Raw genomic sequence first — 17,691 nt, 5'->3', positions numbered from 1 at the left:
TTTTTAAAACGTGAACATTGTTATTCACACAATTTAAGTCTAAATTAAAATTTGGATGCATTTGGGATTCACAGTGGCTCTTGACTTTGGTTCTAGCAATGGTTTCATTTTGTGTGAAATTTGCGTGGCGCCCGGATTGCTGTCTTCAATGGACAGGCCTACCGTCACCTCTGACCGCAACAACGCAGTTATGAAATACATATGACTGGTTGTATTTTGATTTCAATGTTAACAGCTTTTAAATTGTCATAGGAAAAACTGTGAAAGAGTTACTAGTTAAAATAACGTCAAATATTTACAAAGTAAAAAAAATCAAGAAACCTGATGTCAGTTAAAATGCAAATATTGTGTTATGCTGTGCAAATAGTCAAATGTATTTGATATTGTGTGTAGAAGTGGGAAAACACTTAATACACCTGCTGCCCTTTGACAATAAACACACCTATTTTCTTTAATAGAACCGTTAATAGTTATAAGGGTACAATACTTAAACTTTTATTAATGATTGTTGTCACACAACATGATGTTTTACATCTGTATTTTCATTGACACTTTTGAAATGTACACAAAAATATTTCTATATTGCCTTTGACATCTAAATCACTGTGGTAAGCGTTATTATTTAACCTTTGACGGAAACTGTGTAGAAGTTCTCAGTAATTTGTTATTAGTACATTTTACACTAGAAACGATCTGTAATGAGGAGGAGGCTGATAATGGTAACACACCATGTAAAACGTTTCATTATATCGATTTTGGAAGTTATGTGGTTTAGTTAATTGTTCTTGATCTAAAACAACTCACAAAGGATATTAACAGGTACCGTACTTATTATTCGTCGACCGTTTTAATGGTCTTAATCACAGAAGTTAATTCGAAACTATTTTTTATTTTGGGAATTCCAGGGCTCGCCGCCGCCAGGGGGCATCATTCTCTTGGCGGCTCTACGTCACTGGGAATTTCCAGCAAGGAAGTCAAATTGGTTACAAACACGCTGGGGGCTAGATACATTTGTTAATTCGTTCAGATAGAGTAATTGTTTCTGTTGAACACAGATATCGATTTTTTTTTAATACGAGTTTATATTTATTTATTTTATTTATTGTACACAAATACTAGGAATCAACTTTTCATACCTGGTGTGTCAGATTTAATGCACCAGACAGAAGACATGGCGCAATAATTGGTAACTCACGCCTGTATCTTAGCATTGGGACTGCACTTCTTTTACCCATCTTTCTAATTCTGGAAACGTGCAACTAAGAAGGTAAGCCGCTTCATCTACATCAAAACCGAATGCATACACACGAATTAAAGATTTCTGTTGCCAAATTTTGGGTTCTTAGCCTTTCGCAACTATTTATGCCTATTGGCGCATTGTGACGTCTACTTCCTCATTAAGAAAACTGAAAGAAAGGAGGTAGATCTTGTTTTGTTTTTATAATGGCCTGAATTTAACATTTAAACCGGTGGATTTAAAAACAACAGTAATGTATGTGATGGCTTATTGCTAAACAAAGAGAAGAAATTATCTCTGGAAATGCATATGAAGGCGAAACGGCTAGACCTTTTGTGAAAATTGACTTTACTGCGTTCTTAGTCGGTGTTTTTTTTCCTGTTTTTGGGGGGTATGTGGACGTCCTTCTGAGTTTTACAAATATTACCACTGATTTACATGAGTATTCGAAACGACGTGTTTATTATTATTTTGTTGCAGTGATTCAACGCTTAATGCTTTATGCTAAAACAGAGATAACTTTTGCAGTGAGAAGTTGGGAAGAAGTCGAAGCACCATTTTACGTCATTCTGTAAAATCTTTTTTTCTAACGCTAATTTTGTAACGGGGAAACTTTTAAGTGTTAAAAAGCTTTGTGAATCGATGCTTCGTCATTCAGCTGTAAACACCCGTTCAAAAACAGAAACTAGCGGAATGCCCGCATCATGCTAACTTTGGCAGGTGTGGTTTAACATTTGAAGTGCTGTAGCTGTTATATATTTTCATCATTCAGTTTGAAGATTGCGGACTGCGGAAGACTGAAACTCCCAGAAACTTATCTTTAAATAAGGTATACAGTGAACGCTTCTGTTCCCCCCCTAGAAGACGTTGTTAGCCAACGAATCAGGATGAAAATAAATATTTCCATCATTGTCAATGTTTGGTGAGGCGTGGAAAAGCTGATGTGTCTAGGAAAGAATAGTGTTAACATTACCAAAACAACAGCTCTATATTGTGTCGTGAAACAGACGTACTTCTAGTCACATCAATTTTAAAAACAGAGCAACTGGCTTTATTTTAACTATCGTTACTTTTAATATTGTTTATAATTCAGCTAATCTCCATAGGGACTGATTTTCTGAGACCTTTACCATTTGGTAGTGGTGCAGAGTTTGCACACAACCCATCAAATAACTCGTGTGTTTTGTTTTTTAGCTAATTTTTCTTTCCAAAACATACCACATCACTTGGCAAGTGTTATTTATATTTTCTGTATTGTTGTGTTTCCATACACAGAAAGACAGAGGCCATAAAACTGAATGGTCCTCTTTGTTGTGGTCCTAGGACTCGAGTATATTGACTTGACTAGCTTCAACTAGTCAAGTTGAAGCTAGTCAAGCTTCAACTTGACCAGCTTCAACAGATCTTACCACTTGCACAACCAGGGGTTTTTAATTGATTTGATGCATTAAGCAGATTTGTCACCGATTCAACTAATTGCCTCTTTGCACATATATTTTTTTCAGCTTATTTTGCAGCAGGTATTCACGAAAAGCAGGTTATGCTCTTGGTGAAAATGTCAAATAGTTAATGACTTGTCAAACATTTCTGGAAAGTGTGCAAAAGCTCAACATTTCTTGCCACATTCTCCTCTGAAGAGGAGAAGCTCCTGCCTCCTTCAGACTGCACACAAGCAGTCATGTTGCGTTTAGTTAGCTGTGTGGAGTTCATTCAGTGTGGAAAGATAAAAGGAACTTAAAAATTATTTTTCCTTTACTGTAGTTTTTCTAACAAAAGTGTTAAGTTCCCTAAGTATCCATTGGAATACCAAGTTTGTTTATTTTATCAGGTTTCTTGCTGATTTACCTTCCCTTTCATTATGATTTCACTGAAAATAAAACAAATAGTTGATTTTATCTATAGAAAAGTAATTGTTTTATGGTTTTAAGAATAGGTAACATTTTCACTTCAAATACAGATCATTTAAGAGTCTATGCCATGTGCTGTGATATATTTTGTATGTTGATTTATTTCTGCTGTTTTAATTTAGTTTTAAGGGTTTGAAAGGAATGGGAATTTTTCTGCTTTTGGTGAAGTTGGGGAACCACAAGGTACTACGATTTGCATTCATATAGAAGTAGAATTGATGGGAAGTAAAGACAATGGGATTTGGTGTTATAATGCGTGAGGTGCTTATCTGGGCCTCTCCAGTGTTGTTTCATGTCTCATTCAAGGCTTTATTGGTGTAATTCAGACCCTTCGAACACTCATAAAGATGTTCTCCTGAACACAGATGGAGCCTTATGACCACGGGATCAAACCCGGGTCTTGTCACTAGCTGGCTTTGTCAGGGACTCCCCAAGAGATGGCAGACGATTGACTGAGCACTGCCGAGGATAGTTAGTTGCCTGTCTTGGCTTTTGGCACCATAGCGACCCCAATGGCTTGCAATGCGGTTTCTGGCCTGCCTCCGAAGGATTTGGTGCTGAACCTGCACTGGGGAACTGTGTAGCTTGTGACGTGTTAAAAGCTAAATGGCGCAAAGGTTGGAGTCACTCCTACATTTTCAGAGGACCTGCCTACACTTTCTCATCATAAATGCAAGCTGTGATGATGCCATACTAACTGGCGAGTCTTTTTTTAATTGATCATGTAGCGATTTAAATCAGAACTGGAGCACTGTGCTTCGCAGTTCATCATGTCTGCTCAATTGTATTTATCGATGTCAATTCAATTTTCTAAGAAGGGATGTAGATGGATGTATGTGCATGAACATGTTGTTTAACTGTCTGTGGGACAATTATTGATAAACGATTGAATCACCTGAACTTGAAGTGCTCTTATATGAGCAGTCCAGCTGGCTTGTCATAAGAACAGCTTTGCTAATGGCTGCTGCATTAGTAATTCTGTACACAGGAGTAAAATTACCCAATCGGTCTGCGTTTTAGATGTTTCATTAGGGGAACAGCTTTTAGATTTTCCGTGTTCCACTTTTGGTGAATGTTTTTTTTTTTTGTTTAGGTTAACATTGAATTTTGCCAACAGATTAGATTTCGAAACCATTGCAGTTATGAACAGAAACCCAGGGGGGCAATGAGATGAGCTGGTTGTCTATGAATCTAGAACGGAACAGAATGTGGTGGAATAAATATCTGAAAAGCAGCCCTCCTGGTAGACGTGCAACAAGAATAGTGTGCATTGTGTTGGCTCAGTGTGGGAGTTGAGAGCATATAGATTTTTCCTTTTTGGTAATGCACACAAATTTCCACTGATCGCTTTCTAGCAATAATTTTTCAGAAAGGTTTTGTCATACTGAAGTTACGTTTTTGTGCCAAAAAGGAATCAAAGAAGAAACACCAGAAAATCATACAGAATACTAATGGCAGGAAATGCATTTATGTCAGGGCTGATGTAACAGGAAGATCTGAATAATGTTCATTTCTTCTTGAACACACAGTGATATATCCACTGTTGAGTTAATTTTAAGGCATTTGTTCTTCATGAATAGGAGTAGCGAAAAGCACAGAGGGAGCCTACAAGCACGTTTTCAAGCACAGGTGAGAAAGTTATGATGAGTTCCTGCAAAACAATTCTACAAATTATACCAGTTCTTCAAGTTACAAAGTGGAATAAATAGACAATATGTCACTTTAACCCTCACAACTGCTCATGTTGAAAGAAGAATATCTGAGCTGCTAATATCTGGAGGATGATCACAGCGGAATCTCTTTTTTTTCCCCCAGACACAATGGCTGAAGAAGACCCTTATCTCCAAGGAGGTGTAAGTATCAGTATAAGAGAAGCTGATTTGATTAGTAATTTTTGTTTTTGTTTGTCCAGCACAAGACTTGAAATGGTAAAAAAATGATGTACTATATACCAGTCTGTACAGCATATATACTATATATTTTAAATAATCTGTAGCCTACTATTTTGGTGGCATGCTGATAGATTTAGTAATATGTATCTGTACACTGCAGAGCTCCAGTGATTTAATTTCATCCCTCTCTATGCTTTAGAACCAAAATTTTGGACTGTGTCAGTTTCATACTGAAGCAGAGGATTATTTCTGGCACGTCTCATCACCCTTTTTATCTATATGGTTTTTCTACTAGAAATACTATTGGTTAAAGGTTGTGGACGATGGGTTGTGAGAGTATGGAACAAGCCTCCCAACCACGTGGTTAAAGCTGATACTCTGGCTTCCTTTAAGAGACGGCTAGATGAGATCCTTGGATCATGAATCTACTAATTAATAAAATGGGACAGATGAGCCGTATGGCCCTTGTTTCTTATGTTCTTATTAAACAGCACACACAAGCCTGCTGCTTCACAACATCAGGGTCTGTGGGTCCCTATCTGTGTGAAATTTGAAAATCCTCCCTGTGTTTGCATGGGTTTTTGCCACAATTGTTCTTGGAGTTTATCCTCTGGTCCAAGTCTGTTTTTCCACATTATTGCTCAGTCGCATTGGTTTTGGTGCGTCTCTCCATTGTGTCCAGTTTGACCACACAGACAGATAAACGAATCATGTAAGATGTTTGAATGGGAAGCTGCATCACCATGCAGTCAGTAAACAGGCAAGGGTTAAGTCCATGTGGAGAAGCAGAGAGAAAGAAGAAAAAGTACAACATTGTGCCTTTGGAGTCTTCTTAAGGTCTGTAAATGCCTTCCTTCTTTCTACTTTTCAGTGTGGAATTAACCTCTATTTGTTTAAAAGATCAGGCTGGTGTAAATTCAGATAAGTCCTTTTCGTATAGAACTCCTTTCTCTTTGTTGTTAGTTGTGTGTTGAAATATATTCCCCGAAAGTGTGACTTCTTGTTGATGGTGGCAGTGCACAACTACACTGTTACAAGATCATTATTCTTTATCCTGAAGCAAAGCAGATGATGAGTTGACCATCAAACATCCTTTTCTTTCAGGGATAGGCTACTCAGACCCTCAAGTGCTGGAATCCTGCTGGATTCCTGCTGGTTTTTCCAACGCATCTTTCAGTGAGCATCAGAAAACAAATGTTGATTTGACTGCTTGTCTGCTTAAATGGTTCGATTAAGTTGTGAAGGTCTAAGATAGAGCTGGCTTCTGATTTTCATTCTGTCACTCCAGGATCATGATCATCAGTTACTTGAACCTTGTTGAGAATGATTGGAACATTATAGACATTAGTCGTTCAAGTAGGTAGCTACATCTGCATGTGTAGGCTACAAAGGAACAAGTAAAGGTTTGGTTTATTCCATGCTGAAAAGAGAAGAAAAGAAGAACATTTTGACTGTGTAGCCTTCTTCACGTGACTCTGCTCTGTTCACACCCGAAGAAGGCTCCACAGCTGAAACATTGTTTCTTTTCTTCTCTTTTCAGCATGGAATAAACCTTTACTTGTTCCATTATATACAGTACATTATAACACTGTATTTTATAGATATAGCATGGTGCAAGCTGCATGACATTCTTAGTCAAGAACGATGCCAGGTGCGGTAGCAAATTGTATTTCATATGATCGGTGGGATATAAAATTCGGACAAAACGAATTAAGAAAGTCAGTTTTCTGTCATGTGCCTCATGTAGACGAACAGGAACTAAATCTTTTTTTTAAAACTATTTCATGTTTTTTTACAAAACATTATTTGGAGGGTGTGACGTTTCCTGTTGTTTCCACATGCGCTGTTCTGAGCAGGTTGAACTGTTTGGGTGCCTCCCAAGCAACTCAACCAGTCAAGGTACTTGCCCGAGCACAGGTTAAGCTCTGTGATCATGGGTTTGAGCCTGGATCATGTCACTAGCCAACTGTGACTGGGACTCCCCAAGATGCAACTCACAATTCACTGATTGCTACCAAAGGTGGGGTGGGATTAGTCAGCTAGGACTGTCTTGGCTCCTGGCTAAACAGTACCTCCCAGAAGCTTGCAGGCATGTGTTTTGTCTGTGAGGGAGGTGCCTTTTCTCCAATCTGCTCTGAACCTCCAGTATGGAGCTGCACAGAGGACAGAGCTGTGTTAAAAGACAAATACTTGAAGGTGTGTGGGTCAGAGGACTACCTAGACTTCCTTCTGATCCCCTAAGTATGTTTGTGAGTATAATGAAAATAAATTAAAAGAATCAGACATTCAATAAATAGCTCTTCTTTAGAAATAAAGCAAAAGTTGTAAAAGGATGGTGTAGTTGTGTTTAATTAAGTTAAATCTAGAGCAAATACACTTTTAGGGAAGAAAAAAATGTTGAGGATTCTGCTGATTATGCTGTTAATTGTGGAGATTGGAACACTCCTCGAAGGAATAGGATCTTAGTGTAAAATGCTTTTTAATGATTAAATTATGCCTCTATTTATGGATCTCCTCTGTTCATGGTTCTTAATCCCATTTAATTTTTTTATGTCACAGTATCTGTTTTTGTTAAGCATTATTTCAGTCTTATTGTCACAAGCATAGTAAATAAACAGCAGTAGACATAACTAATAGGTTAATGGTTTAGCAAAAGACAATACTTGCAATCACTTAAATTAATTTAAGAAACAGGATATGAATACAAGGTGGCACAGTGGTGCAGTGGTTAGCTTTGTTGCCTTGCAGAGGTGGTGACCTGGGTTCAATGTTGGACCTGCAGTGCTATCAGTGTTGAGTTTTTATGTTATCCCCTGTGACAGAGTGCTTGTTATTTTTTTCTTTCTGAATGTGAAATACTCCAATACTTCCCCCTACCCTTCTGGTGTGTTTGAGAGAGTGTATGTGATATGAATGAAGTGTGAATGATACTTGCCCTTTTTGTTGTTCCCCTAAAATCACTTCAGTGTTCCCCGTTGGAGTATTGTGTTGTGTTGGACAACATGTATGGAGAAGGGTGCTTTGGAGGAAAGGTGCGCGGAGTACTCCTGTGAAGGTTTTTTTCTGTTATCCCTATTTTGATGGCAATAAATCCAGTTTTGTTTGCATTTGAAGACTGCTTTGTGGGAGTTTCTTTTTTTTTGAGCCAAGGCTGGTCACTTGGCCGGTGACATCCCCCCATGTTCACTTTGGTGTCCTCAAGATGCTCCAGTTTCTGGGAAAACTGGTCCTTGCGCACAACTTGCGCACACAATGTATGTTAATGCATGCTGCCTTGTGCCCACTTGCTGGCCCGAACAGGCTCTGGCTCCCCTTCAACCCTGTATCGGCTAAAGCAGTTCAAGAATGGACGTTGGATGGATACTATGAATACGGTAGTCATTTGTGCAACTAGACGTGTGGATACATCTTGTTTTGTTGCCTTGCTCTGAATTGCAGAATATGATGCTGCGCATGCCTGGAAATTTAATCTATGTTGTGATATAAATTGGAGATTTTACATGTTACTGTGTACATTTTACTTTCATTGTGGTTTGAAATACACTCATCAATACTGATGCTTTCTAACCCCGAAATATAAAAATAACATTGCAGTTCCTCTTTAACATTAACTGGGTCCCCTTCTGTAGCTCAGGATGTAGCTACTGTTCTTTTCCTGTCTTCTTAAAGGATCTTCGTTGTAGTACTGTTTACCAACAGTTGTACTGTAGATCATGCTACATATTGTGAAAGAAATATAAATCCTCCAATTCATTCACCACAGCCATTTAACACCATTTCTTTCTGTTTTCACAGATTTTTGACATGGAGACATTTACTCCCTTAATGGGAATGGAGACTTTTAATTTCACCGCTATGCCACCTACTAACTCACTAAGAGTAGGTAAGAACAAAGCTCTGTTTTAATATACAGTACCAGCTTTTCATAACAGGTAAGTGTGATTCTTGTTAGTACTGCTTGGTTTTTGGAGAAAAAAAAATGGGGATTTCATCCACCATGCCTGCTTCATGCAAAATGAGGCAACTTGTATGAAAAATATTTAATGTTATTTGAAATGTATATTCATATTTATAATATTTATAGCATTAGCATTAAAATATAAATATTACTATAAAAAAAGATTTGGTAAAACAGATCAATAAAAAATCAAAACAAGAAACAAGAAAGTGAGTAGTTTGTTATTGTGTCTTAACAGCAGATTTTCACTTTACATGAGTACATATTATAATTAATAACCCTGTTTCAGTGTTCTTTTTACAAGCAGTAAATATATTTTTTTAAGTTCTGTGAATCTATGTGAATGTATATTCATCCAAAAGTTGAATCATATGTGTTTGGGCAAAATAATTTTGTAAACAGAAAATAGAAGCTTTCTTTTGTAGTAGATCATAATAAAAACTCAATAAAAAGCACCTTTGTCAATGTGTGTGCCAAAGAAACAATATAGCCCCTTTTAAAGAAGTACTGTATTTCCCACCACAGTAAGATGGACACTTCTAATATTATTGTATACAGAATAGTCTCTTTCGATGGTATTCAGACCCTATGTTGTGCCATTTTGTAAAGCTCTCTCAGTTTGCTAGGGGATCACTAATGGGCAGCATTTTACAAGTGTTTCAGCACTGTAGATTCTCAAGAGGAGTTATGCAAGGACTTTGGGTTTGACACTCAGGGACACATTTTTTTCTTCTTAAGCCACTCTAGTGTAGTTTTAGCCTTGAAAAGTAAATTTTTGTCACATTTTTAGCTGTTTCCTCTAAGATTTGCCTTTACATTGCTCCTGCTATTTTCCACTTGGTTTTAACATGCTTTCTGATTCCTGCTGATCAGGAACAGAACTATAAAATAATGTTGTCGCCACCATGCTTGACAGTAGGGCTCGTTTTCACTGAGTGATGCACTGTGTTGAGTTTGCCTTTTTTAATGGTCCTCTTTACCATGTGAGCCAAGAGAAACCCTGACCTGTGCTTTTCAATGACTTTTGAAATTACTTTTCAGTTACCTGTCCTATCTCTGGTAAAATCAATAATTTCATTCTTGACAGAGAAGAAATAGAAATAGTAGACAACTTCAGCTTGCTTGTATCAATAATCAACAATGAAATCACAAGCAGTCAAATTCAAATTCAAAGATGAATCGCTCTTGGCAGAACGGCTTTGAAGGACCTAGACAAGATCTTTTAAGTGTAGAGATGTATATTTGCGTACAAAGATTCGACTTGTTCAAGCCATGGTATTTTCAATAACGTTATATGGATGCGAAATTTGTACAATGGAGAAAAAAGATGCCTTTGAATTATAGTGATGGCGAAGAATACTGCGTATACCGTGGACTGCTGAAAATCAATTGGTATTGAGGGAGATCAATCCTAAGTTTTCCCTGGAAGTTCAAGTGACAAGACTTTGACTTTCATACTTCGGACACATCATGCGAAGAGATAGATCACTAGAAAAAGACCTCATGCTTGGCAAGGTTGAAGGCTAACTGAAAAGAGGAAGACTTTCCTAGGTAATGCAATGTATCGATACAATAACCACAGCTTAGATGCCCCTCTATCAACGATTAGCTGTCTTGCTGAAGACTGAAGGCAATTCAGGAGAACTATCCACAGGGTCGCCATGAGTCAACACCGACTTGACAACACTTAGCAGCAGCAGTCCTATCCCTGACTTACTTTGAAAACTCCTTAGTTTCATGGTTGTCTTTGCTTGAAATACACTACCTGACAAAGGAATGAGACACAGGTACCTGTAGGTGTTTTTTGCTTCAAAGCAACACAACCAGTATTCTTAGCTACTGTATTCAACCAATTGTATGGCTCCTTAAAAGTGATTCTGCACTCAGTTTAGGTTTGCATCAGCAAAGGGTGAAAATACTTAATTTCCATTTTTTGTCAATCGTTTCTTAATTGTTTTTTGCTTTGAATGTGTGGTCAAGCTTGTGTACTATTAATTGCTGCTTCAACGGTTATGACTGCAAAGTTTAATACAGCAATGTGAAAACTATGCAAAGGTCTAAAGACTTTTGCAAGACATTAAGTTGAACAGACTATAGGGACACTTAAAGCATATTTTTAAAAAGGTTAATGTAAAACCTCATCATTTAAAGGCTTGTTTTAATGTTGGGCCAGATTTAAGTTTAGTATGTTTTGTAAATAAATGTTTTTCTTGAATTTTCTGCATCACTAAATTATCTTTCTTACTGTGGAATGATTGACATTTTATGTATTATTTGGAAGTGGCTTCCTAACACTTCCCAAACTGATAAGCAGCACCAGTTCTTTCTCTAAGACTCTCACAGATTTCTTGTGATCTGGACATCACATGTTATCACATACCTGAGTGTTTAAGACCAGACTGACAACATTTCTAATTTTAAATACAGTTGGATAACACTTGCTGGTGATGTTTTGGTGTGCCTGATTCTACATACCCTCTAAATTGAGATGGTAGAACTAAGAATCTCACACAGATCTTGAATGCTGGCTGATATTTTGAAGAAATAAATAGAAATGTTGAATTTTTGTGTGCTCTTTATCGAATGAGGTTAGTTTTATCTACTGTTAGGATTTGCTTGAGGAGTAGATGAGGGTCAAATATGTTTAAATATGTTAAACCATAACATTTGATCAAATCCTTACTAGTGGTGTTGTGTTTAACCCATCGTGTGTAACAAATATTGTCGAAAATACATGGGCACATCTGTAAGGAAAGGGTGGATATTTATCCCTGTTCTGAGCAATACCCTTCTCCAATGCTGGATATTTGTCTTTACAATAGTTTGTTCATACATACAAGTACAGTATCAGCCATCCCTTCTCAAAGATTTTCTGAGGTTTATACCTTTTAAAGATTTTGTTTCGACAAAATGAGGTGGAGGGTTTGGCACAATAAGGCCCAGAAATCAAGTTCCTTATTTCGCAAGGCTTCCCATGTTTCATCAAGGCACCGTACAATTTTCAGTCATGAAGTGGCTCACTTCTCTTTTACTATAATTGCAAAGGCTCCATACCTTTGAGTACATTTTTGTTTTTGGTGGTACTTGAGACGTATCGCTCATGTCAAGGAGCCAGGGAGGATGTGGGTGACCACGTGTCATTATTGAATCAGGGTAGAAGACGCGGCTGTTTTTTACATTTAGTAAAGCCTTCTCTGAAGCAATTTCGGTGAGAAGCCAGATTCCATTCATTTGCTCTCCAGTGAGAAACAAGTATGATATTTCTAGTTCTGTCAACTTTCTCAGTTAGAAGTTGGAACTGACATGAACTGGGTTATTGTTTTCCACATTTAACTCGTTTAAATCTTAGTAATAAACCTTGGATCCTAAGGTCTTTCTTTTTTGTTGTTTTCATACAATAAGTAAGATACTGTAATATAGCTACATTTCAGAATTTAGACACACATTGTTACTTGGCTTTTCTTTAGAATTGAAATGAGGAATTTAAGTAATATGGACATAACTAATCAGGGCATGGCACGCTGAGCACAGTCTTATTAATTTTGTGATAGAGGAGTGTAAAAAATCCTGGAACTTCCTAAAGACAGATAAGAGAGAAGAGGAACTCCATGTTCCTTTTTCCTGTTTGTGATTTACAGTTCCTATTAAAAAATGTAACAAGGATATTCCAGAAATTATGAAATCATAATTAATTGTAAATAAATCATTAATTGTAAAACACCCGAGAGAGAACTTTTTAAAATTATTGTACAGTTCAATAAAGAAAAGGGATTATGTGATCTTGGTATTAAAATTGGGCTTGCCTGATGTAAAGTTAGTATAATTATATTGTGTCATAACACCATAGCACACAATACACCTTCGTCTCAAGATGTTGCTGTTGCATACAGGCTATATTCAAACCTACACAGAAACTGTGAAATACAGATTCAATTCCTGGGGTGCTTTCTATGTGGAGTTTGCACGTCACTTGGGTTTTCTTTTGCGTTCTCTGGTTTCCTCCCATAGTCCAAAGACATACAGTACTGGTAAGGTTAGTTGGCTTCTGGGAAATTGGCCCTGCTGTGAGTGTTTGTGTCTGTGTGTGTACTTTGATGGGCTGGTGTCCCACCCAGGGTATCTTGCCTTGCACTTATTGCTTGCTGGTATAGACTACCCCACACCCCTATATTGGATAAAGTGGTTAGAAGATGGATGGATGGACTTGTGTCTGTATGGCAAAAATTAACATCTTGAAGTATAGATTATGAGAAGGCTTCTCAAACGGTTTTTGTGCTTATTCATTCTAATATTGTACATCAGGCAAACGGAAAGGATAACAGCTCTGGGCACTAAAGAATGAAACAACCTTTCACACAGAACTTTGATGAGAAGTCTGTTGGTTAACAACTGTTGAAAACATTTGTAGTCTGTAAATGCAGTGCACGGAACAGAGCAGACATTTAGCATCGTATCTGATGAAATCTATTTCACTTGTAATTGGCAGTGAGCCCTAAGCCTATGCAGCTTCCTGTTCAAAAGGAAGCTTGTTCTCTCAGGCAAACATGCTTCCTGTTAAAATAATGCCTTAAATTAGGTACCTCTTATATAGTGGAGTTTTGTGCACATTTGCTCACTGAAAAGCATCTGCTTCCATTTCATTCAGGTTATTAAGGTTTATTATAAAGGATTTGGCTTTCATTTGTAGTCCCTTTAAAACGACAAACTATGATAACTAAAGTAGCTAGATTGGTACCATGATGTTCTTCTTAAGATAACAATGTGACTAACGGTAATCTCACTGCTACCGATAATAGCTAAAGGAGAATCAGTGAATACCTAACAGACATGAAACATACAGCAGACCTAAGACTGAGTAACATAAAGTATATACTATGTATATTGAGCATCAAAAGAAACTATGTACAATATCCATGTTTGGTTTAGGAAAGTGTGCATATTTGGCATGTTCATTAAATTAATGTTAATTCAGTCAAGAAAGAAAAATACAGAATGCACCACTTTAACAAGATGCTTTTGTGCAATTGATATGTTGGAGACTGTACTACTGTAACTCACCCCAGTGGATGCATCAGCAGTGGAGACAAGGCCTCTTTACATAATACATTGACTCTTCATTAGATGACCCTGATGGACATCAGTGGGTGTGGTACAGATGTGCAGATTTACACATTATTTGTTGTGTACATCAGACCAGTTAAACTGGAAAGCAAAGTGTGATGGTCTGAGTAACAGGTAGTGATTTATGGCAACCTAACAGCATGGTGCTGTACTGTATGTATCAAGTCCTTTCACTTCACTTGCTACCTTCCTGTGGGCTCATAGTGATTGGTTAACACACTTATTCACGATGCTTGTGTAACACAATTACTTGTATGACGAGAAAGTGACATTTATTCCATAGATGGCCTAATCACCAGATTTGAGTCCTATTAAAGGCTTGTAGGATGAGCTGGGATATCACCGGCTCACAGACAAGTGAACTGACACACACATGTCCAGGTTTTACAGGAGAAATGGGACACGATCCCACAAGACAGCATCTGCATCCTGGTGAAAATCGTGTGTCACATGTACTTTCTGTATACTTGCTTGCTGTGATCATCTCTTTTTTTTTTACAATAAATGTTCAATAAAATATCTGTGCACTTGCTACAACAATAGTTATTTTCCTACTTTTAAGTTTTTTTGCTGTTAAAAAGTCTTTAAACGGCCAGTATGATTTTTTACTAAATTTGGATGTTTCATTGCTACAGAAAGTTTTTAAAGTAAAACCTGTAAAGCGGTAGAGAGGAAAGTGTGTTTAGTCCCCCTGTATCAGCGGAATTTTTGTAAACTCTTTTTACTGCTTCTTTCACAGAAAGCTGTACTATTACTGGAACAAGTAAAGGTTAATTCTGCACTAAAAAGTAGACAGAAGAAAAGCAACATTTTGCCTGTTGAGCCTTCATGTTGAAGGTTTCTTGAAGAATGTTCAACAGCTGAAATTTTGTGTTTCTTCTTTCTTCTTTTCAGTATATAAACCTTTACCCTACTATAATAGTAATTAATTGCATTTGTACACTGTATAGTGATTTTTATCCCAAGAGATCCCACTCTAGTTTATATAAAGACAGGGATCCATATTTCCCAACCCTGAAGTGCTCTCAGAAGGAGAAGTGAGAAATTATTATATCCAATAAATAAAGGGGAAAATTTGGAGAAGCCAAGTATTACAAGCCCAGAGTGCAATTTAACAAGTACACTGGCTTAAATTGGGTTTAACACATTTGTGTGTTACTTTACAACATTTTCTGCAGAGATTTGTGATGTGTGATATCTGTTTCCATACTGAAAGGTGAATCTTGAACTCTCCTCCTGCCAGTTTCAAGATAGAGAGAACAGTGTTTTTCGTGGTATTCATATGAAACCCCAAAAAATGTTTTGAAACATAGTCTACATATTTAATGTCTCACACATCAAAGTGAAGAAAGGAATGACAATTTGTCATACTTGTTATCTGCAGCAGGTTAGACAAAGACATCATGCATGCAAATTGTTTGCAGTACAATAAAATATAGCTTTATCAGTGACGGAATGCCCCTTTTGAACCCTGCTCTGCTAAGGTGCAGGAAAGTGCATCAGCATTGTATGGAGGCATTTCGGGGACTTTCAGAAACTCTACACAAGCTAAATTCCAAGCTTTTGTGACATCACTGACTTTAAAGACTTTTACCAAGAGTGTCGATTCAAAGAATTTTCCACTAATGTTATGAGGAGGAAGTTTTTTAAAACTCCCAGTTTTTGCTGACCTGCACTTCTTTGTACATTTAAAACACGTACTTTCGATCCTCTGCAGCTTTACGGCTGCGCCTTCATCCAAAGAAGGTGTTTACCTCTCTTGTGTTTGAGTGGAGATGCCTGGTGTGGTACCATGGAGGAATTTGAAGTTCTTGTTTTAGATGGAGTATATGCTACTCTGAAACCTAAATTCAAATTATTGGCTGCAGACTCCTTCTGTGTGCCATTATGGAAAATCTGTCAAATAATGTGAAACATTTGATGCAAATATCATCATACTTGAGGTCTGAGAACGCAGACCTTTACACATGAATGACTGCATTAGTCATAAATGCTCTCTTATGCAGTGGTTATGGATTTAAACTAAAATGTCAATATGATTGTTTATTCGTTCAGTGTCTTGGTTTTAGGAACTTACCAATATAAGGAGAAAGAGTTTGAAGTGAAATAAAGCGCTTTTGATTTTGGTTTCAGCAGTGGTTTTCATAGGATGCAGGATTCTCTCTGTCAGACTAGATTTCTCTCTTGAATCTTGCTGCCTAAGCCTTACTATCCCAGTGCCTTCTGTTCCAGCTCAGTTTCAACTTGCATCCAAGCTGAGGCCCCAATTACTTTTGCTTCTTGGGATCTTTTAGTAAACATTTTATCTAAAAAAATCTATCTGTACTAATCCTTAAGAATTAGCTTGCTTTAGGCTTTTAGCTGCTAAGAGATTGAAGAAAGGCAACTCCTCAACTTTTCCTGCACCCGTTTCATAACTGATTGTATCTCTATAGCAGTTCAACTGATTATTTCATAGGTTAAATATTAAAAAGACACTAGGAGCCAACATACAAATTTTGCCATAAAATGTTTTAATTCTCCACAGGACAGTTCCCTAAATTCCAGGACCTGTTAATAATAAACATTTTATTACTTAGTAAATGTTAAACAAACATACCTACTGTACCTTTTCCTTTTTTCTAGCTTATGCTTGTTAATGTATGTTAAGTGGCTTTGTAAAACAACTTTAAATCCAATAAGCACTTGGGCAAGTTCGTTCTCAGCCTTTTAGCATTGGGACCAAAATGAGTGTATACTACTCCAAATTCAACCCCTGTACACTAAACATGACACGAGATTGAGCCTCCAGCAGAAACACAAGCTGCTTAGTGAAATCTCATATCAATGTCTTTCTTGCATTGTCATAGCAGCTGGTACAGTTAAAATGATGGCATAACATGATTCTTTGATTATAGCTTTTATTGATTGTCTGTTTTGTTTTTTTACAGCAGATGGGCCGTACCTTCAAATAATAGAACAACCAAAACAGGTGAGGGGTTTCAAGTCATTAGTATGATGTTGTGATTCTTTCTGTAAAATAGATAACTACCTTATATGTGGCTCTACAGTAGCCCTGGAATGTATGTGGTTGCTGCTTTGGAATCCAGTCCAGAGAAAAGCAATCTTTTCAGTGATGTTGCCACTCTTAATATACACAGTATTTTAATCAAATTATGTTGATGTATTTGTACACTATTTTAAATACGAATTTACCATTTTACTTTGCCATTTTAACATTCTTTGATGTGGGTACTATACAATGTTTTTTACCATCCTAACAATTTGTTTAGTTTTATTTTTGAGTCTAAAATATGCAAATGTGTCAATATAAAGACCTAAGTGGCATCTTAAATATCAACATTTTATATGTATAGTTTATTTAAATAAATACTGTGTGTGATTGTAGACAGCATGCCTGCAAGCAATTTCTGAGCCATTACAGTGTTATGTCCAGAAATATGGGTTGAATGATGAAGCAAGGGTGGAGAAACATAATTCTATGACAGTGATTTAGCAGCTTTTTCTAGGAATTGGATTCCCCTTCGCCACAGTGTTTTCAGTTTTCGCTGCACACAATTTTCAAAGAGGGGTGGA

At 37.1% G+C, this 17,691-nt stretch overlaps 1 protein-coding gene across 4 annotated transcripts in view; it reads left to right on the top strand.

Moving 5' to 3' along the window:
* LOC102693746 (nuclear factor NF-kappa-B p105 subunit) overlaps window positions 1-17,691 on the top strand; it is a 66,960-nt gene that overhangs the window by 14,656 nt on the left and 34,613 nt on the right. The window contains exons 1-4 of one of the 4 annotated variants that reach the window (XM_015345218.2): window positions 964-1,267; window positions 4,960-4,997; window positions 8,832-8,919; window positions 17,046-17,086. In XM_015345218.2, the coding sequence (XP_015200704.2) occupies window positions 4,965-4,997; window positions 8,832-8,919; window positions 17,046-17,086 (162 nt within the window). In that variant the 5' untranslated portion in view covers window positions 964-1,267; window positions 4,960-4,964. Of the gene's footprint in view, window positions 1-963; window positions 1,268-1,400; window positions 1,421-4,751; window positions 4,774-4,959; window positions 4,998-8,831; window positions 8,920-17,045; window positions 17,087-17,691 lie in introns of those variants that run through there. The other 3 variants (XM_015345219.2, XM_015345220.2, XM_069190909.1) reach the window with 3 other exon arrangements.

The sequence above is a fragment of the Lepisosteus oculatus genome, chromosome 1 (assembly GCF_040954835.1).
Source record: "Lepisosteus oculatus isolate fLepOcu1 chromosome 1, fLepOcu1.hap2, whole genome shotgun sequence".
NCBI lineage: Eukaryota > Metazoa > Chordata > Actinopteri > Semionotiformes > Lepisosteidae > Lepisosteus > Lepisosteus oculatus.
The sequence above is the reverse complement of the archived record's forward strand: the minus strand, read 5'-3'. Positions and strand labels throughout refer to the sequence as shown.